The sequence below is a fragment of the Hypomesus nipponensis genome, chromosome 23, assembly GCF_054491055.1.
Source record: "Hypomesus nipponensis isolate SF chromosome 23, ASM5449105v1, whole genome shotgun sequence".
In the NCBI taxonomy this organism is placed as follows: Eukaryota; Metazoa; Chordata; class Actinopteri; order Osmeriformes; family Osmeridae; genus Hypomesus; species Hypomesus nipponensis.
In genome coordinates, this window is record NC_140383.1 from 25362844 (window position 1) to 25385129 (window position 22286).

The window sequence follows — 22286 nt, forward strand, 5'->3', positions numbered from 1 at the left end:
GGTATTTGAGACTGGAAGAACTGGTACAGTAAAATAATTCCGCAAAGCACAAGGTGCAAACAACCTTAGTCTTGTCGATGTTTCCATTTGGAAGCTTCTTAAAAATACATTTCCCCTGAAGCAAACCAGGCGGCTTCATGGCTGCATCCATTTTAGCACGTCACGTTTGATGTGATAATAGGTACGTTCGACATGGACTGACATGCATCGCTGAAAACAGTGAATCCTGGTTAAACTTAAGCTCGGTCACTGACGTAGCCATCAAAGTACAATGAGATCGATTCGAGAACTGCCGGCTGTGTATGGAGGACCAAACCTGCCATATTTAAAAATGAATGAATGAATAAATAAATGTCCACATCCATGCATTTAGACATAAATAAATGAATACATGTACTAATTAATGCACAATTGTCAATCAATATTACCTTATAATTGACATGTATTTATGTATTTATTTGTGTATTCATTTATCTATTCATTTATTTATTCATTCATTTATTCATTCATTTATTCATTCATTCATTCCTGTATTTCTTCTTCTCAATATGTTAATGAGATGTGTCAATCAAAATAGGTAATGTGTCAATTCACTAACGGAAAGACTACGTTTAATTATACGTAAACAAACAGCGCTTAATCGGCCGTGACTGATGTCAACGCAGCAAACCACGGCTAGCTGAAATGTCCGACTTCACAGAGCCGTTTTCAACTCCTCCCCGACTGCAAGCGGCTACTCTCGCCGGACGTTTCATGCAGCCTCAGTCCATGTCGAAGGCACCTAATTTCACCCCCATCACCGTGTGACTCCCCAGTCAACACTGTGGAGTCCTTCCGCTTCCTGGGCACTATCCTCTCCCAGGACCTCAAGTGGGAACTGAACATTAGCTCCCTCACCAAGAAAGCACAACAGAGGATGTACTTCCTGCGGCAGCTGAAGAAATTCAACCTGCCAAAGACAATGATGGTACACTTCTACACAGCCATCATTGAGTCCATCCTCACCTCCTCCATCACCACATGGTACGCTGCTGCCACTGCCAAGGACAAGAGCAGGCTGCAGCGTATCATCCGCACTGCAGAGAAGGTGATTGGCTGCAATCTGCCTTCCCTCAAGGACCTGCACACCTCGAGGACCCTGAGACGGGCAAAGAAGATTGTGGCTGACTCCTCCCACCCTGGACATTCCCTGTTTCAGTCACTCCCCTCTGGCAGAAGGCTGCGGTCCATCAGGACCAAAACCTCACGCCACACAAACAGTTTCTTCCCTTCCGCTGTTGGCCTCCTCAACAAGGCCAAGAGCTCACACTGACTGAATGTCTTAAAAACTATTTACATTTTGCACTACATTCAATTCCTGTAATATTTGTATTTTATATTGTATTTTATATTGTAAATTGGCAACTTATATTTTACTTTATTGTATATTTTATTTCAATTGTATTCCACTTAGTATTGCTAGTTTATGTATCCTTAGTATAGTTAGACCATATATAAATGTAAGATTTCTATATGTTTACTGTATGCACCTTCCTGCCAAAGCAAATTCCTTGTCTGTGCAAACTTTCATGGCGAATAAATCCCATTCTGATTCTGATTTCATACACAAGGCACACACACAGGTTCGAAGACTCGTTCTCGCCCCCTACATAGCAATAAAGTGAAAATGTCAGTACACCCCATGAAGATTGTCTTTCTCAAAATATTTGAACATAATGAACATTTAATATTAATTGAAACAATAGGTTTGGAGGTGATGTAGTTAAACTTCCCCAATGGCAAGCATACTTACACCATTTCCCCAGAAAACTATACCCAATCTAGTTTCATCATATTCATTCAGAAACGTGGATCATATAACAAAGTTGTTAAAGTATTTTGTAATAAGCACACAATGCCTAAAATACATTTCTGATGAGACCCCAACCATGCTGGTATGACCTCGTCCAGAAGGAATGACATTAGAAGCATGACCTCTTCCAGAGGAATGACCTCTTCCAGAGGAATGACCTCTTCCAGAGGAATGACCTCTTCCAGAGGAATTACCTCTTCCAGAGGAATGACCTCTTCCAGAAGGAATGACATTAGAAGCATGACCTCTTCCAGAGGAATGACCTCTTCCAGAGGAATGACCTCTTCCAGAAGGAATGACATTAGAAGCATGACCTCTTCCAGAGGAATGACATTAGAAGCAGAGGAGAAGGATGGCAATGCTACCATCAGGATATCAATGAAGACAACAGTTCAATCATTACAACAGAGATGGGGCACAGAGCTAACCTAACTTTCACAAAGCTTTTACTTCAATTCAGGGGTCAGTTCCTTATAATTCAAGGGGTTGATATAGTATCAATTCTTGGAGGACAATGTTTTACTTGACAGTTATATGAACATATATCATGATGTAAATAAAAATATATCATGTTAGCTGGCTAACTCAGATAATTACATATTTGACATATCTGGGGAAAAATCCTCCAGCGTTCTGCCAGGGTCTTGGACATGCGAACTAGTTAATGGTAGGCACCTAACCCTAACCAGCCACTCTCTGGTTTACTAGTTAATGGTAGGCAGCCATCTCTGGTTTTGGCTTAGTTAAATATACAAAATGAAAAATAAAACTAAGTTAAAACAACGTTCAGATTGTATAGAACAGGGTGCTGCAAACATTGTTTAAACACTATGTACATTATTAAATGTGTTAAATGAGAAGTAAAAAAAATTGAACCTTGTTTTCTTTGATGGTAGCAAAATATCTGTACATTTATAAAACTTTGTGCTGTTTGTTCACCATGGTTTTGATATGAAAAACATCAAAAACAGTCTCCCGGGATAAGTGGGACACAAGTAACTGACAGGAAACAGTTCAGTGGTTAAATACTATACATTAAAACTTACAAGTGAGTAGACGCCACTGCCTAAACTTACACTAGCATTTAAAATAGTAAAAAGGAATCCAGTTTTCAAAGCAAGTTCCCTAACTATCCCAAAGTGCCTTTCGCACAGTCCAGCAACCCTCTCACCCTAACCAGAGAACCTTTAAGCTAACCTCTCACCCTAACCACAGAACCTTTGAAAAAATACTTTTTGAATCACTTTATCCAAGACAAACCATGTCCTCTTTAAAATGGTCAGTAGCCCTTGAGTGAAACATTGAAAAGGTGATGGGTTGGTATAAAGTGCTAGTGATGCACATTATGTATTCCAATTAGAATGGTGATAGCACCGGAATGTTGTGAGAGTCTATGGAATTTCATATTCACTCAACAGCAATGGAACCTGATGTTCCGTACATTCAACACATTTCCCACAATGCATTTCTCTGAGACTCTTTACTACAGACATTTGTGTTCAGTTAAACACAGAGGGAAATATTCTATATTAAAGCCTTTTCAAGTTGTATTGCTCGAAGTAACCAAAAAACAACCACAAAATACAACAAACGGAAGACATCTGAACACATCATTTCAGGCACTTGGCTTTCTGAGGTTCCCTCGAACTGATGTTTCTCTTTCTTCCCCTCCCTCTCTCTCTCTCTTCCTCTCTGTCTCTTCCTCTCTCTCTCTTCCTCTCTCTCCTTACACAGTATCGGACCACAGACATGGAGAAAGATATGTACATAGAAGATATGTATTCTTATTCAGTTTATACATATGCTTAATCTATGGCTGCTTTCATCACTCGTCTTTCATTTCAAACATCCCTCACCCCTTTCTTCACTTCCCCTCCTCCCCATCACCTCCCTCTCCCCCCAGCACGTTCTCAATCTTCTTGTCACATGACCCAGCACATCCTCTGTCTCCTTGTCACATGACCACTTCAGCATTGTTGACGGGCCGCAGGTTCTGGTCATCACAGCGTCTCCGGACACTCCTCCTCACCGCGTCAGCTCTGCGGTAAGGCTGGTTTCGAAGATCTGGGAGGATGAGGAGGAGGAAGAGGAGGAGGAGAGGGGATAAAAGAGCAGTCAATCATCTTGCAGGGGCTCCTTGGATGAGCCCACAGACTTGAGTGCTGACAGCCAATCAGACAAAGCAGTTAGAGTTCTACAGGGGAGGGCCGGTGCTCGTCTTCCTCTGGGTCGTGGAAAGACACCAGCAGGAACTTTAGACCTCGCTGATCTGCAGAAGATTTCATACGTTAATAACTAGCCCCTCGGGAAACTTTCTTGGAAACCCCGAGCTACTTTACAGTATGTCTGTCCCTTTATAAAACAGCCAGAAGACTTATTATTATATCCACGGTTACATTTTCACTTTTGTTCAACACTCCCAGAGGTGAGAAAAGAACAAGGTATCGGTGGACTAGGATAGGGCGTTCAATCTAGGGAGGACAGGCCTCACCATCACACAGGCTACATTTCTGGGACTGTAGGAAGTGGTAGGTAAACAGAGGCATGGATGGAAGGAGGGATAGAGAGAAGGATAGAGAGAGGGATGGAAGGAGGGATAGAGAGAGGGATAGAGAGAAGGATGGAAGGAGCGATAGAGAGAGGGATGGAAGGAGCGAAGAGAGAAGGATGGAAGGAGGGATAGAGAGAGGGATAGAGAGAAGGATGGAAGGAGCGATAGAGAGAAGGATGGAAGGAGCGATAGAGAGAAGGATGGAAGGAGGGATAGAGAGAGGGATGGAAGGAGGGATAAAGAGAGGGATGGAAGGAGCGATAGAGAGAGGGATGGAAGGAGTGATAGAGAGATGGAGGGATGGAAGGAGCGATAGAGAGAAGGATGGAATGAGGGATAGAGAGAGGGATGGAAGGAGGGATAGAGAGAGGGATAGAGAGAAGGATGGAAGGAGCGATAGAGAGAGGGATGGAAGGAGGGATGGAAGGAGCGATAGAGAGAAGGATGGAAGGAGGGTTAGAGAGAGGGATGGAAGGAGGGATAGAGAGAAGGATGGAAGGAGGGATAGAGAGAGGGATGGAAGGAGGGATAGAGAGAGGGATGGAAGGAGGGATAGAGAGAGGGATGGAAGGAGGGATAGAGAGAGGGATGGAAGGAGGGATAGAGAGAGGGATGGAAGGAGGGATAGAGAGAGGGATGGAAGGAGGGATAGAGAGAGGGATGGAAGGAGGGATAGAGAGAGGGATGGAAGGAGGGATAGAGAGAGGGATGGAAGGAGCGATAGAGAGAGGGATGAAAGGAGTGATAGAGAGATGGAGGGATGGAAGGAGCGATAGAGAGAAGGATGGAATGAGGGATAGAGAGAGGGATGGAAGGAGGGATAGAGAGAGGGATAGAGAGAAGGATGGAAGGAGCGATAGAGAGAGGGATGGAAGGAGGGATGGAAGGAGCGATAGAGAGAAGGATGGAAGGAGGGTTAGAGAGAGGGATGGAAGGAGGGATAGAGAGAGGGATGGAAGGAGCGATAGAGAGAAGGATGGAAGGAGGGATAGAGAGAGGGATGGAAGGAGGGATAGAGAGAGGGATGGAAGGAGGGATAGAGAGAGGGATGGAAGGAGGGATAGAGAGAGGGATGGAAGGAGGGATAGAGAGAGGGATGGAAGGAGGGATAGAGAGAGGGATGGAAGGAGGGATAGAGAGAGGGATGGAAGGAGGGATAGAGAGAGGGATGGAAGGAGGGATAGAGAGAGGGATGGAAGGAGGGATAGAGAGAGGGATGGAAGGAGGGATAGAGAGAGGGATGGAGAAAGAAGTCCCAATCCAGCCCCGGGAGTCTGAGTGGACAGTCTGCAGTCTGATTAGAATGGAAGGAGTGAAAGAAAGATGTAAGGAAGATGGAAGGCGGGGGGAGGAGAGGGAGGGAGAGATGGAGGAAATAAAGAGGATGTTTTCCAGGTTTAGGGCACATCCACTACAGGGGTGCTATTGGAGAAGTCCCTTACCCTCAAGTGGACATTGGGAAATTTAGTAATGTTATTCTTCTTTAGGGCTAGATGAAAAGAAGACAGAAATGGAGGTTAAATGAAGTGCAGTGTGACCAGACATCCCAGTCACTCTAGTGCTTCACAGTGGCCTGGCAGGGGCAGCGCTGAGGGGGCACAGCTGCTATGAGGAGCAGGGAGTGTGGGGCCAGGACCAGGGGCAGGCCAGGACCGGGGGCAGGCCAGGACCAGGGGCAAGGCCAGGACCAGGGGCAGGCCAGGACCAGGGGCAAGGCCAGGACCAGGGGCAAGGCCAGGACCAGCGGCAAGGCCAGGACCAGGGGCAAGGTCAGAACAGGTAGGGCAGGGTAAAGCAGAGCAGGGGAGGGTTGTTTGGAGGGGCAGAACGGAGGCTAGTAACTAACACAGCAGGCACAGGAGGGATCAGATAAGGAGCAAACACATGTCTCTGTTTCCTGTGTCCAACTCAGGCTACTTTGTGTTGACCAGCTTTCAGCTTGCAAGCATAGAAAAGAAATCTAACCTTGCATGAATACCTAATTAAAATGCATGAATTAAAATAAACAGGAAAGAAATATGTTTTGGAAACAGAAAAGATGTCAAATTGAACAAACGCAAACCCAAGCCCCCGCGCCCATGCAGCCAGCAGGAAGGTAGGTGTGGATGAACTCTGTGGTGTGACGTCACACAGCAACAGTCCACAGAACACCAAGACTGTGTGGCTGCATGGGGATTAGTGACGGTGGGAGGAGAATCATGCTTCATGCACCAAGTTAGTAAAAGGTGACCCTGATTTTCCAACAGGGTCATGTGATGAGAACATGATGTCCACTGCCGGGCATCTAAGCAGAGCACAAGGTCAGAGGCAGCAGGGAATAAAGGTGCATTGTGGGTAGGGAGCAGGGAATAAGGGTGCATTGTGGGTAGGGAGCAGGAGAAGCCTTGGGCATGCAGGACAGCGAGCAGCATTGGATGAGGACAACGTTTCCATGGACACAGATTAAGAAGAGCGGTATCATGTTGATAACAGAATGGTTTACTAGGTCTAAATCACAATCAGGCCTAGAACATTCTACTCAGCATTGAATTGTAATTTTGAAACCCTGTCTGGGATCTAGTGTAGATATCTGCTGAGTCTTCATAGCGCAATTATGTTTACCAGCATTTAGTGTTTCACTGTAGAACTGTACTTCTACTAGTCCACCAGCAGGTGGAGCTCACCATCCTACTGTACACACTGCTGCCTGTCCTGTGACCAGCAACAGTGTGCCTGTGTGTGTGTGACTGAGCAGCCACTGGGCTGGCTGCTGCATATCCTACTTTCACCTGCGGTGCTCCAAAAGGCTCAGGTGATGGCACGGACATCATAGCTACTTCAGGATGTATTAGGATGCACACTCACATGCAGGTGAAAGAGGGAGGGAGCCAGTGACCCACCACCACCTCACACACCCCCATGTCTCCCTGCATCCGCATGCTTGGAATGCAGGGTGGGGGACCACACCTGCCCACAACCCATTCCAAGAGACAGGGAGACAGAGGGAGGGAAAGAGACACAGAGAGACTGAGGGAAAGAGAGGGCTGAAAGAGAGAACAAAGGAGGGGGGAGCACCACCATAGTCAGGATGGAGATGGAGAGAGTAAGAGAGGAGGGCAACCTTTCAGACAGAGAGAGTCTACAAGCTTAGTAATGGTGGTCCTCATTGAGGGTGGGCTCGCAGAAGAACCAAGACCCTCGCTTGGCCGTGCGAGCGGTAAAGGGCACCGTCTTCAGCACTGCATCAAGACAACAACAACAACAGTCAAGACAAGACAACACAAGACAGAGGTCAGGAGCAGCACGTCTACAGGGTTACAGCACAGGTTAGCACACACCCTAGCAGTAAGGCATTATTAGCAGATGCACAGCACACATTCTAGACTGGCACACTCTACACACTTTAACACAGGTCTCTCAGACCGCACTGCTTCTACTAACCCTGTTACTAACCCTGCAACTAATGATTAATGATCACAATGACTCTTATTGACAGACTTGTTGGTTTGTTGTAACTGTCTTAAAATTATTGTACTCGCTGTGAAATGTATTATTGTTGCTTGCTTTTTCCACAGGTACACTCTTGCACTTTTGAGGTTCTTGCTGTTTAATTGTAACTTGTCTAACTACATGCTCTTATTGTTCTTCCCCTTGGGACTTATTTGGTTTCACAATGTATGCTTCATGTTTGGCTACCCGCAATGTTTGGGGCTTTCTCTTTGTTATGATCAGTGACCTATGCACTTTTGTAAAACTCTCTCTTACATTTACATGTATGCATTTAGCAGACGCATTTATCCAAAGCGACTTCCAAGAGAGTTTTACAAAGGGTAGCCAAACATGAAGCATACATTGTGATACATACACGCGCACAAGGTCTATGCAAGAGCCAATAAAGAATAGTCGTGGGACATTTGCATGACTTTGTCTTAACCAATGACTGTAAAGAGTGGGGATGCTTAAATAGCTAGCTAGCACAACATGCTGGCAGACAAACTTTGTAGCACAAAGGCGTGTGATGTTTTTGTCTCCTTGTGGGCCGGCCGCAAGCAATAAAACTTTCTTAAACTTGTTCACTGACTGACTGACTGTGCAATGCTTGATAGATTAATATTTATGACAGTTACTAACCCTGCAACTAACCCTGCTACTAACCTTGTTACCAACCCTGCTACTAACCCAGTTAATAACCCTGCTACTAACCCTGCTACTAACCCTGCAACTAACCTTGTTACCAACCCTGTTACTAACCCTGTTACTAACCCTGCTACTAACCCTGTTACTAACCCTGTTACTAACCCTGTTACTAACCCTGCAACTAACCCTGTTAATAACCACTGCTACTAACTCTGTTACTAACGTCACTATCTCCACTACTACCCCTGCTATTAACTCTACAACTATGACCCAGTCTCCACCAGACAGCCTAGTTCATAACTAAATTAAGTGTGCAACTGGAGATTTTCCACGGAAGACTGGACTTGGTTTGAGGAGAAGCGTTTCCTGATGAAGCGATACGGAGTGATGCGCTCCAGGAACACTCTCGCTGGCTGAACTTTGTCAGCTAAAGACCTTAACGTTGGGATGAGGGGTTGTGTATTGATGTGACAGATAAAGCACACTGTTCATAGCCCAGACTGGTTTGGGTACAACACTGTTAAAAGCAGACATAAACAGGTAGTAGAAGACTGATCATAACACTCATTTTGAGCTGGTAGTTAGCTTGTAATGAGATTAGCTAGATCACACTGTCCAGGTTATTTCTGATCATGGTTAATGAAGCCTTGATTCTGATCCACAGAGACCTGAGAAGTTAGGCGGCACATGGTTGTTAGTTCTGCAGGATCCCATGTTAATGACTGGATGTTGAGTATAGGAGAGGACCTGCATGCTGCGTACCATGTGTGTGTGTGCGAGTGTATGTTTATTACTGTTGTCACAGTACCAACATCTCAGTAGTTGATACCAACAACAGTGAAATGTCACGGTACTCTATACCCTTTTCGATATCAAAGCCAAAAAACTAAAATAGGTTACTGAACAACTCTCATGAAACCATAAAGGACATGAACGGTGGTGTTTGCAAATTGGTTTCTAGTGATCAGAAACTGACATTTCTCAAAGTAATCTGTCTCACACCTATATTTCCATACATGGCTCTTCCACTTTTCTTGTAGACAACTTTTAGTGGAGCCCTTGCACCACAGGCTGCTTGTCCAGTGTTGCACGATTTAACGACTTTGTAGCTAGATTTTGCCACTTTTCGCCTTCCATCGTGAAAAAAGCGATCTAGCGACAAATCTGTTGAGCCACTAGTGACTTCTGCTGAGAGTTTGGGGGCAACACTGTGCTTATCAGCGTCTTATCCGGCACTCCATACTACCATAACTTCTGAACTCTAACTATTTACATTTAGTCATTTAGCAGACACTCTTATCCAGAGCGACTTACAGTAAGCACAGGGACATTCCCCCGAGGCAAGTAGGGTGAAGTGCCTTTCCCAAGGTCACAACGTCTTTTGGCACGGCCAAGAATGTAACTGGAACCGATTCCCTAACCGCTCAGCCATCTGACCCCTAAGTGTATATATATGTGTGTATATTCCTGTGTATGTGTGTGTACCTGTGATGATGTCCTCGATGGCACCGTCCTTCCCCTCGTACACGTGGCGGCTGTCCTTTACCTGCTTCTTCCTCAGCTCTGCTATGAGCTCCTGCTGCTGACGTCTGTCCTTCTGGGACGGAGACTAGGGAGGTCACACACACACACACACACACACACACACACATACACATACACATACACATACACACACACTGAGCTGCTGGGATGAGACCTGGTCGGAGATAATCCTAGATGGGGGGGGGGGTTACCTCCTGCTGCTCCTGATCTAGAGCAGAGTGTTTCTCAGCTGGTGATCTAGAACAGAGTGTTTCTTAGCTGGTGATCTAGAGCAGTGTTTCTCAGCTGGTGATCTAGAGCAGAGTGTTTCTCAGCTGGTGATCTAGAGCAGAGTGTTTCTCAGCTGGTGATCTAGAACAGAGTGTTTCTCAGCTGGTGATCTACAGCAGTGTTTCTCAGCTGGTGATCTGGAGCAGAGTGTTTCTCAGCTGGTGATCTAGAGCAGAGTGTTTCTCAGCTGGTGATCTGGAGCAGAGTGTTTCTCAGCTGGTGATGTAGAGCAGTGTTTCTCAGCTGGTGATCTGGAGCAGAGTGTTTCTCAGCTGGTGATCTAGAACAGAGTGTTTCTCAACTGGTGATCTGGAGCAGAGTGTTTCTCAGCTGGTGATGTAGAGCAGTGTTTCTCAGCTGGTGATCTAGAGCAGAGTGTTTCTCAGCTGGTGATCTAGAACAGAGTGTTTCTCAGCTGGTGATCTAGAACAGAGTGTTTCTCAGCTGGTGATGTAGAGCAGAGTGTTTCTCAGCTGGTGATCTGGTGTTTCTCAGCTGGTGATCTAGAGCAGAGTGTTTCTCAGCTGGTGATCTAGAGCAGAGTGTTTCTCAGCTGGTGATCTGGTGTTTCTCAGCTGGGGATCTAGAGCAGAGTGTTTCTCAGCTGGTGATCTAGAGCAGAGTGTTTCTCAGCTGGTGATCTACAGCAGTGTTTCTCAGCTGGTGATCTGGAGCAGAGTGTTTCTCAGCTGGTGATCTACAGCAGTGTTTCTCAGCTGGTGATCTAGAGCAGAGTGTTTCTCAGCTGGTGATCTGGAGCAGAGTGTTTCTCAGCTGGTGATCTGGAGCAGAGTGTTTCTTAGCTGGTGATCTAGAGCAGAGTGCTTCTCGGGTCAAGGACGTGTGCTTCAGCTCAAGCAAAAAAATCTAACTTTTATTTTTAGAAGTTACCGATCTTCCGATGGTGTGCTTTTATTTTGAAGGCGTGTAATCTCACTGCCCGCATTGTAGAACACAAACTAAAAAGTTTGCAGGGCACACAAGTCTCAAGCATTTCAACCAGTTCACATGCTCACATGACACACCTTGTATTTCTCACACATAGAAGTAAGGGAAATATCATATATATATTGAATATATCCTGGGGAGGAGGTGAGACATGGGAGGAGGTGAGACATGGGAGGAGGTGAGACAGGGGAGGAGGTGAGACAGGGGAGGAGCGTAAGACAGGGGAGGAGGTGAGAAGGGGGGGAGGTGAGACAAGGGGGGAGGTGAGACCATGGAGGAGGTGAGACATGGGAGGAGGTGAGACAGGGGAGGAGGTGAGACAGGGGAGGAGCGTAAGACAGGGGAGGAGGTGAGACAGGGGAGGAGGTGAGACAGGGGAGGAGGTGAGACAGGGGAGGAGGGTAAGACAGGGTAGGAGGTGAGACAGGGGAGGAGGGTAAGACAGGGTAGGAGGGTAAGACAGGGGAGGAGGGTAAGACAGGGGAGGAGGTGAGAAGGGGGGGAGGTGAGACAAGGGGGGGAGGGTAAGACAGGGTAGGAGGTGAGACAGGGGAGGAGGTGAGACAGGGGAGGAGGGTAAGACAGGGTAGGAGGTGAGACAGGGGAGGAGGGTAAGACAGGGTAGGAGGGTAAGACAGGGGAGGAGGTGAGACAGGGGAGGAGGTGAGAAGGGGGGGAGGTGAGACAAGGGGGGAGGTGAGACCATGGAGGAGGTGAGACATGGGAGGAGGTGAGACAGGGGAGGAGGGTAAGACAGGGGAGGAGGTGAGACAGGGGAGGAGGTGAGACAGGGGAGGAGCGTAAGACAGGGTAGGATGTGAGACAGGGGAGGAAGGAGAGACTGGGGAGGGGGTGAGACAGGGGAGGAGGTGAGACAGGGGAGGAGGTGAGACAGGTTACCTTGTGGTCCTCCAGCTCCATCATGGCCTCCTGCTCCAGCAGCTCCTGCCTCCTCCTCTGGTCGTTATCCTGCTCCGCTTGCTGACGGAGCAAACACACACACAAGCACGCACACAAATGCAAGCATGCGCACACATAGATACACTTTGAATAAGTACTTCAGTGAATTAAGAGGCAAATATTTTTGTGTATTTTTGTATATGCCTACACACACAGACTGCCCAGAATGTGCACAATTGTGTGTGTGTTTGTGGCCTGTTATTGACCTGTGTGTGTGCTAGTAACGGGATCACCTCACCCTGTAGGCTTTGATGAAGCGTACAAACACAGGGAAGAAGACCGAGGGAGGCGTGGTCTTGGAGTTCTCGCCAAAGAACTTCACCGCCTCATCAAACGCATCCTTCAGGAGGACCACACCATGTTAAACACCCCTTCACACAACACGTGTGTGTGTGTGTGTGTGTGTGTGTGTGTGTGTGTGTGTGCGTGTACCTGTGCGATCTTAGCTTCCTCCTGCAGCTTCTTGAGCTTGGCCTCGTTGTGAGTGATGAAGTCTCTGAGGAGGGTGTTGTGTCCATGCATGCTGTACTCCCTCCTGCTCAGGTCCATCCCCCTCTGTAGCTCCCGCATGTCCAGGAGAACGTTATCCAGCGACACTGAGGTCACACACACAGGGAAGGAGGGAAGTTTATGTTCACATACTACAAACCCATCACACATATACAGTGTACTATGTACTCTGTAGTATGTACTCTGTAGTATGTACTCTGTAGTATGTACTCTGTAGTATGTACTCTGTAGTGTGTATTCTGTAGTATGTACTCTGTAGTGTGTACTCTGTAGTATGTACTCTGTAGTATGTACTCTGTAGTATGTATTCTGTAGTATGTACTCTGTAGTATGTACTCTGTAGTATGTACTCTGTACTATGTACTCTGTAGTATGTACTCTTTACTATGTACTCTGTACTCTGTAGTACAGGGGTGGGGAACGTCCGGCCCAAATCAAAAATCGTTTGGTCCGGCTTGCCATGGCACTGCAGGAACCATATTTTAGGTGCATTATTGGTTGGCAGCAGCACTATTTTAAGTGGAAGAGGACTGTGGAGGCACGCAGCGTTGCATACCAATGGTCAAAAATGTTCGCGCTTGCATTAAGTATGGAATTCCTTTCTAGCAAATCAAACCCAGAATACGTTGTTGGTTTGGGCTAAGCCCCGAATGTTTACAACGTATAACAACACACCAGAATAACACTCAGATTGATAAGCAGTCTCAAAAATGGTAGCAATATAAAAAATAATATGATCCCTTTCCGTAATCATGATACTCCCCCCAGAAATGTTCGATGCACCCCTAGTCAAAGCAGGCTGCATCCGTACCAGTAAACATCATAAACCTCACCAAAGAGAAGCAGTTCCAGCCATCACATTTGGATGAGTTGATTAAATGTTTGACCAAATATAGCAGGCACATTTTTCAGTTGATAATTCTGTACGACCCCCAAATTATTTTATAAATATCCAACTGGCCCTTGCTGTAGTATGTAGTATGTACTCTGTAGTATGTACTCTGTAGTATGTACTATGTAGTATGTAGTATATCTCAAACATTACATTTACATTTAGTCATTTAGCAGACGCTCTTATCCAGAGCGACTTACAGTAAGTACAGGGACAGTCCCCCTGAGGCAAGTAGGGTGAAGTGCCTTGCCCAAGGACACAACGTCATGTGGCACAGCCGGTAATCGAACTGGCGACCTTCTGATTACTAGCCCGACTCCCTCACCGTTCAGCCACCTGACTTCCGAACCTATATAGTATGTACTCTGTAATATGTAGTATATAGTATGTACTCTGTAATATGTAGTATATAGTATGTACTCTGTAATATGTAGTATGTAGTATGCAGTATATACTGTAGACCCACCAGCAGCAGCCTTCTCCACATAGTGCAGCTCGTTGTAGAACAGGGACACCTGCTGGTATTTGTCCTTCACAACATTGGCAATGTAGTGCAACAAGGTCATCTTGCGGTCTGTCGACTTTGTGTCTGACAGCTGAATTAGGACAGGAAGGAAAGAAGATTCAATAAAAACGATGTTTGAAAAAGTGACACCCACCATCAGGCATAGAGAGTGACATAACACAGAGGAGAGTCTCACCAGGTCTAAACTCTGCAGCTTGAAGCCATACACTGCTCCTCTTCTACTGCTGTTCATGTAGTTTCCTAGAGCCAAGATGATCTGACAGGAAGAACGCACACACACGCATCCATACAGGCCAAGATTATCAGAGGGGGGAAACTGCCAATCAAAGCCAGTCTGGTGTCAACCTATAATCTCAATTTCTACTGGAGCAGCTGCAGGTGAAACTTACTTCCAGAATCTTCTTCAGTTTCTGAGACGATTTTATTGACACCGATGCTGCAATGACTGCGTGGAGTTGCTGTCCAGAACACAAGAGCAACAAACCGAGTTACACATAACAACAGAGTCAGACACACAACAACAACAATCAAACAATTTAGCTGGACAAGAGTAGCCTTCAACCAGCTCCCCTGCCAGAACTCCAACAGAATAAAGTCGTGTGACCTGTGGGTGAGGTAGGGGTGCTCAGGGGTCATAACCTTTAACTGAGTCAGTGGTCATGACCTTGGGGGACGGCTCTCACCGGGGTCAGCATCTGCACGCTCTCACAGAAGTTTCCCACAAAGGCCATGATGGTCATCTTCTGCATGAGCCGCTCGATCCTGGAGAACTGCATCATGAAGCGATCCTCGTCGGTCAGCACGTCCACAGCCTTCCGTTCCTTCTCGTACTGACGCATTATCTTCACCTCGTTCTCCGTGGGCAGGAAGCGCATCAGACACTCCACAAAGTCCACCGGCAGCGTGCGCAGGTCGAACCTGGGAGGGAGGGATAGTTATAGTATACACATACGACCACAAACCCTAGCATACACACAAAACACCAGGAGACACACCAGACACACAGCATCAGTGGCTTACAGCTGGATGGCCTTGCAGATCTCCTCAGGGGGCTTGCCCACCTTGCGCAGGGTGATGGCTAGGTTCTTGGCTCGGTTGGAGTCGAGCAGCGACACCTTGTGAGGGACCTTCTGGATCACCTTAGTCTTGCTGGCAGTCACGTCGATGGCTGGGCCCTGGGCTTTCGTCTTAAACATCTCCTCAAACTCATCCACGTTCAGATCCTGCATGGGAGCGTTCAGTCATGTTAGGATCCCCTTATGGGTTCATTGTGAGTGTGTTAATAGTAAACAAACTTCCTGGACTCAGGTTAGTTACCTGACCTGAGAAAAGGGACGGACCAGGGATGCACACACCAGGACCATGGATGGTTAGGGTTAGTATGTATGAGTTACGTATAAGGAGAATGTGTGAGGTGTGTGTGTGTGGTGATCTTCTGTGTGTGTAAGCGGCGATCTCCTGGGTGTGTACAGTACTGGTCAAAAGTTTGTTTCAAACTTATGTGTGTGTGTGTGTGAGTCTATGTGCATGCGCATAGGCACACTCACTTCCAGGATCCTTTCATCGTCGATCTCGTTGAACACGGTACCGTTAATCTGGTTGGGTTTGAGGGCAACCCAGTTGAAGACGGGCATCCGGAACTTGGTCTTAATGGGCTTCTTGATCTTCACAGCTGCTCAGGAAACAAGTGAGTCAGTCCTGGAGGCCAATGTCATAGATCAATGGTTCTCAACCCTGTCCTCAGGGACCCCCTGTCCTGCACGTTTTAGATGTTTCCCTGCTCCAACACACCTGATTCAAATGCATGTTTGTTACCAGACTTCTACAGAGCTAGATAAGGACGCATTCATTGAAATCAGGTGTGTTGGAGCAGGGAAACATCTATAACAGGCAGGACAGGGGGTCCTGAGGACAGGGTTGAGAACCACTGTGATAGATGACTCACACACACATTATATAATGTGTGTGTGAGAGATATGGCTTGGAGAGCTGACAGCATTCCAGGCTTTCACAACACAGTCCTTTCTCTTTATCTCTCTCTGTTATCTGGAATAGTGTGTCTCAGCATGCAATAACTGTGATTCAGACATCACAAAGACTCATAAACAAACACACACATTACAAACACACACAGACACACACACACAAGGTACTGCTAGGAATACAGGTGGATGATGCAGGAGTTAAAAACTTGGTATTTTCAGCGTAATCAGAGTGTGTTTATACAGCTCACACGTACAATACAGCACCAGCCTTCCTAGTGCCATTCCAGAACCTCACCATCAGGTCTCCAACTGATGAAGAGCCATCAGGTCTCCAACTGATGAAGAACCATCAGGTCTCCTACTGATGAAGAACCATCAGGTCTCCAACTGATGAAGAACCATCAGGTCTCCAACTGATGAAGAACCATCAGGTCTCCAACTGATGAAGAACCATCAGGTCTCCTACTGATGAAGAACCATCAGGTCTCCAACTGATGAAGAACCATCAGGTCTCCTACTGATGAAGAACCATCAGGTCTCCAACTGATGAAGAACCATCAGGTCTCCTACTGATGAAGAACCATCAGGTCTCCTACTGATGAAGAACCATCAGGTCTCCAACTGATGAAGAACCATCAGGTCTCCTACTGATCAAGAACCATCAGGTATCCAAAAGCTAGTTCAGGCAGCACAGAATCTTTAGAAAGTTTGTGTGTGTTTTTTGGGTTCTTTGCATGTTTTCATGCTTTTTACACAAGAACATTTTCTGGGACTTTCAAAGTCTTGTGGGAGAATGGAGGCCAGTCAGTCTTTGATCTCAGGCATAGCTCAGTCCTGTCCAGTCAGACACCTTCCCTCCACCAGGAGCCCCACCCCACAGGACCCCGCCCCTCAGGAGCCCCGCACCACAGAGGCCCCGCCCCTCAGGAGCCCCGCCCCTGAGGAGCCCCGCCCCACAGGGCTGAACACCACCGTCTGACAGCTGAAAATACCAAAGACTTTCACTTCCAAACTGGGGAGGGGAGATACAGAGAACGGCTCGATCACATGACAGAGAGAAACCTACAGAAGAGCTTGATGGGTCCCTCTGGGTGGCAGGGAACAAGAGAGAGAGAGAACAAGAGAGAGAGAAAGAGACCGAACAAGAGAGAGAGAGAGCAGGAGAGAGAACAAGAGAGAGAGAGAGAACAACAGAGAGCAGGAGAGATAAATCATTAAGAACAAAAGAATGTGTTTGTTCATTTAAAGAAAAAAGGACAAATAACAAAATGAAATAACATCAGAAAAACCACTCATGCAGAAGCTGCTCTTTGAACATGATTAACAATCAGCATAAATGGACTATAATCTAGAGACCATCGGTTTTCAAACTGGGGTAAGTGTGGGGGGGGGGGGGGTATGGCTGTTCTGCACTGTATGCCTGATGGGGGGGGGGGTTCAGGCTATATCAGGCTATATCAGGCTATATCAGGCTATATCAGGCTATATGCCTGATTTGAAAGCTGAAGAGTTTAAATATTGTAGACAGTTATGTCATTGTTTTGTTGTTTGTATTACATTATTGTATCATATATATTTCTTTAAATGTATTTTTAATGTATTATTTTGAATGGGGTACGCAGATAATAACGTTTGAAAAGCCCGGTTCTAGACAGTACTAATGGACAGTACTAGGTCACATCTAACGACACTCTATATATATATATTATATAATCTGTTGATAACCAGGGGGGGTCAGATAGCTGAGCGGTTAGGGAATTGTGCTACCAATCAGAAGGTTGCCGGTTTGACAAAATGACGTTGTGTCGCACTTGTTCCAGGAATACAACGGTACCTAGGAATGATTTGCTGGACATGATGTTAGTTTCCTCCAGGATCACAATGAACTTAGAAACTTGTTGCTCTTGTTGGTTAGCTGTAACTGATTAAAAATTCTTGTAATCACTGTGAACTATTTTTACTGTTGCTTGCTTTTCTACAGGTACGCTCTTTTTTGAGGTTCATGTTATTTAATTGTAACTTGTATAACTACATGCTCTTATAGTTCTTCCCTTTGGCACTTGTTTGGTTACCCGCAATGTTTGGGGATATCTCGGTGTTATTATCAGTGACCTATGCACTTTTGTAAAGCTCTCTCTTGGAAGTCGCTTTGGATAAAAGCGTCTGCTAAATGAATAAATGTGTCCCTGGGCAAGGCACTTCACCCTACTTGCCTCGAGGGAATGTCCCTGTACTTACTGTGAGTCGCTCTGGATAAAAGCGTCTGTTAAATGACCAAATGTAAATGTAAACCATGTCAAAGAGGCCAGGGAGATCTAGGTGTTAACATTGTATAAGGATTAACACAGACATCTCACAGTCGGGGCCTCTTCTAATCAGATGAATTACTCAGATGGTCCCATGGACTTCATGTCCCATCATCCCTTGCAACACCAGCATTAATAGGTGCGTTCGACATGGACTGCGGCTGCATGAAACGACCGGCGATAGTAGCCGCTTGCAGTCGGGGAGGAGTGGAAAACAACTCTGTGAAGTCGGACATTTCAGCTTCTCGTGGTTTGCTGCGTTGATGTCAGTCATGGCCATTCAAGCGCTTTTTTGCTTAATTTACTATTTTTATAATTAAACTTAGTCTTTCCGTTAGTGAAGAGGCTGACTAAAACCCTTTCTTCAACACATTTTTTATTAAATTAAACTTTTTTGAGCGTTGGCGAAACGTCAAAGTTGTCGTGTGTGAGTCTGGCCAATCATGAAATAGCTATGTCGTCACTTGAACCCGTGCAGTTGCTCTTGAGAAAATGCGCTCGGCTACAAAGCCGGCAGTTCTCGAATCGATCTCACAGTACTTTGATGGCGACGTCACAGTGACCTATCCTCAGCGCCATCTCAAGTCGGACAAAAAGTCTAACCAGAATGCATTTCAAGTCAGCCGCCTGCAGCCGGCTGCGGCGCCTCATGAAGTCGGTTCATGTCGAACGCACCTATTTTCAGATGTGAGTCAGTCAGGGCCAGGCCAGACTGAGGCTGACAGGAAATCTGAGTCTGCTTCTGTTAGCCCTGTTACTGAACACATTGATGATTAGCTGATGATTATAGCTAGGTTGTACATTGGAAATATGGAACTGTTCTCTGTTATTGAATGTTTCCTGTATCGTGAACTAGATATTGATGTCGAGGTTTGTTTCAGTGATGGACTATATGAGGGGTTTGGAGATAGTATCTGACCCAGGGGAATAACCACGATTCCCTGACCTGCTTCAGACTGATGAACACCCCTGTTTTACCTCAAACAAAACCTAGTGTTAATCTGAGACCCATCTTTCATTTTCTACGACAATTTGATTAATCATTCTTACCCACACACACACACACACACACACATTCACAGTGGCACACACACATATTCACAGTGGCACACACACACATATTCACAGTGGCACAGACACACATACACAATACCTTGGCACAGACACACACAGAAGCACAGACACCCTTCCTGCACGCACACATCCATGCGGGAGACTGGGCCCCGGGGGCGTGGACCTTACCTGCTAACCCTGCGTTAAAGATGACGGTGGGAGAGCCGCAGCCTGGCAGGGGGGGGGGCCGCAGGTGGGGGCGGGGGGGGTGGGGGGCCAGACATGATGGCGGGGCCCGGGGGAGGGGGGGAGGGGGGGGAGGGGGAGGAGGAGGGGGAGTGGCTGTCAGACCATTTGGTACTGGAAGAGAGGAGGGGAGACATCACCAGATGACCAAACAGGAGAGCTGACAGAGGATGTGTGTGTGCGCGTGTATGTAGCAGAGAGAGAGAGAGAGAGAGAGAGAGAGAGAGATGGAGGAGAGAGAGAGAGAGAGAGAGAGAGAGAGAGAGAGAGAGAGAGAGAGAGAGAGAGAGAGATGGAGAGAGAGAGAGAGAGAGAGAGAGAGAGAGAGAGAGAGAGAGAGATGGATGGAGAGACAGGGAGAAGGAGAGAGGTTGAGCCGCACTCACTGCAACATGCTCCAAGTTCCACTGCAGTTACAGTTACAGTACACCGATCACAGGGCAAGGCCTGAACTAAGGAAGCCCTGACTATTCAGTAACACACACTGTGATTGGTTGAGAGCTCTGCATACCTGACCCAGCAGCGAGGGGGGGAGGGGGCGGCGGGGGCACCCCTGGGACCCCCCCAACGTTGTTGTGCCCCGCAGGGCCGCTGCCAGTGCCATTGGCCATGACTGTGCCCCCCTCCCCTCCCGGGAGCAGGGGGGGGGCCGAGGACAGGACGCCTCCAGGGTTCTTCTGCATCTCCAGGGCCTGGATCTTCTTCTCCAGGTCGCCCTGCTTCTGGATGGCCTCGTCCTTCTCCTTCACCATGCGGCGCAGCGTGTGCACCTGCGAGCTGGCGTCTTTGTAAACTTCCTGTGCGGGCATGACGTGTGTGTGGGGGGGAGGGGGAGAAGGCTATCAATCCACAATTTAGTCAATCAGTCTATACATCTATCCATCCATCCATCCATCCATCCACCAATCCATCCATCCAACTATGGGTTCCAGCTGTGATGAGAAGATGGTCTAACCCTAATGCTCTCCAGGTCATTGTTCCTCTGCATCAGCTGTTTCTCCAACTCCACGATCTTAGCCATGGCCTCGTTCTCCGTGTCAAGCAGCTTCTCTGTCATCTGGGACATCAGGTCAGAGGTCAGTAGGACAGGGATCAGGTCAGGGGTCATGTCAGAGGTCAGGTCAGTCGTGGTCTACATAGAACCCATATCATCACTACTGTGAGGGGGGGAGAGAGAGAGGGAGGGGGAGAGGGAGCGAGGGAGAGAGAGAGAGAGAAAGTGAGGGAGGGAGGGAGATATGTGTGTGTGTGTCTCACGTGTGACACATTCTCCTCCAGCTGTGAGGGAGGGAGTGAGAGAGAATGAGAGAGAGAGAGAGAGAGAGAGAGAGAGAGAGAGAGAGAGAGAGAGAGAGAGAGAGAGAGAGAGAGGAGGGAAGGAGAGAAGGCGAGGGAGGGAGGGAGATGTGTGTGTGTCTCACGTGTGACACGTTCTCCTCCAGCTCCTCCACGCGCTCCAGCGCTGCGTTCTTGGTCTCTGCGTCCTCCAGCAGAGCGCCAACATCAAACACGTTGTCCAGGTAGGCCTGGATCTGCACCTGAAGCTTGTCACTCTCTGTGTGTTTCAGCTTCTACACGCACACACACACACACACAAAAACACACCCACACAAACAAATACACACACAAACAAACACACACACATATGCACACACATACACACCAGAAAAGGAGAAAAGATGTTTCCAGTTCAGTTAATTTAAGAGGAGAGCAGACAAACTTAAGATAAGATAATCCTTTATTTGTCCCGCAGTGCGGAAATGCAGTTTGCAACAGCAAAATATAGAAAATACAAAATATAAAGACATGGGAAGTCGTATAAAATATGAAGATAAGGATCTAAGGGTATAAAATAGTAAAATAATATATAAAGTGAGAATTAAGTGTGGTGGCTGCTGCTATGAATAAGTAATGACTCATTACTAATGAGTGACATACAGCTGACATACAGCTGACTAAAGCTGACATACAGCTGACATACAGTTGACATACAGCTAACTAAAGCTGACACACAGCTGACACACAGCTGACACACAGCTGACACACAGCTGACTAAAGCTGACACACAGCTGACATACAGTTGACACACAGCTAACTAAAGCTGACACACAGCTGACACACAACTGACTAAAGCTGACACACAGCTGACACACAGCTGACTAAAGCTGACACACAGCTGACACACAGCTGACACACAGCTGACACACAGCTGACACACAGCTGACTAAAGCTGACGCACAGCTGACACACAGCTGACACACAGCTGACTAAAGCTGACACACAGCTGACATACAGCTGACTAAAGCTGACACACAGCTGACACACAGCTGACACACAGCTGACTAAAGCTGACATACAGCTGACATACAGCTGACTAAAGTTGACATACAGCTGACATACAGCTGACACAAAGGTGACATACAGCTGACATACAGCTGACACACAGCTGACACACAGCTGACACACAGCTGACACACAGCTGACATACAGCTGACACACAGCTGACACACAGCTGACTAAAGCTGA

General features: G+C 47.0%; 1 protein-coding gene across 3 annotated transcripts in view; it reads right to left on the reverse strand.

The window, feature by feature from the left end:
- Positions 1-1705: 1705 nt before the first annotated feature.
- fmnl2a (formin-like 2a) overlaps positions 1706-22286 on the reverse strand; it is a 77765-nt gene continuing 57184 nt past the window's right edge. The window contains exons 12-27 of one of the 3 annotated variants that reach the window (XM_084688776.1): positions 21182-21331; positions 20716-20817; positions 20272-20557; positions 19704-19874; positions 15718-15842; positions 15191-15393; positions 14854-15088; positions 14560-14628; positions 14346-14426; positions 14111-14240; positions 12675-12838; positions 12481-12582; positions 12183-12263; positions 10005-10128; positions 7504-7621; positions 1706-3916 (exon numbers count right to left, since the gene is read on the reverse strand). In XM_084688776.1, coding sequence (XP_084544902.1) covers positions 7530-7621; positions 10005-10128; positions 12183-12263; positions 12481-12582; positions 12675-12838; positions 14111-14240; positions 14346-14426; positions 14560-14628; positions 14854-15088; positions 15191-15393; positions 15718-15842; positions 19704-19874; positions 20272-20557; positions 20716-20817; positions 21182-21331 — 2115 coding nt within the window. In that variant the 3' untranslated portion in view covers positions 1706-3916; positions 7504-7529. Of the gene's footprint in view, positions 3917-7503; positions 7622-10004; positions 10129-12182; positions 12264-12480; positions 12583-12674; positions 12839-14110; positions 14241-14345; positions 14427-14559; positions 14629-14853; positions 15089-15190; positions 15394-15717; positions 15843-17221; positions 17243-19703; positions 19875-20271; positions 20558-20715; positions 20818-21181; positions 21332-22286 lie in introns of all 3 variants that reach the window. The other 2 variants (XM_084688774.1, XM_084688775.1) reach the window with 2 other exon arrangements.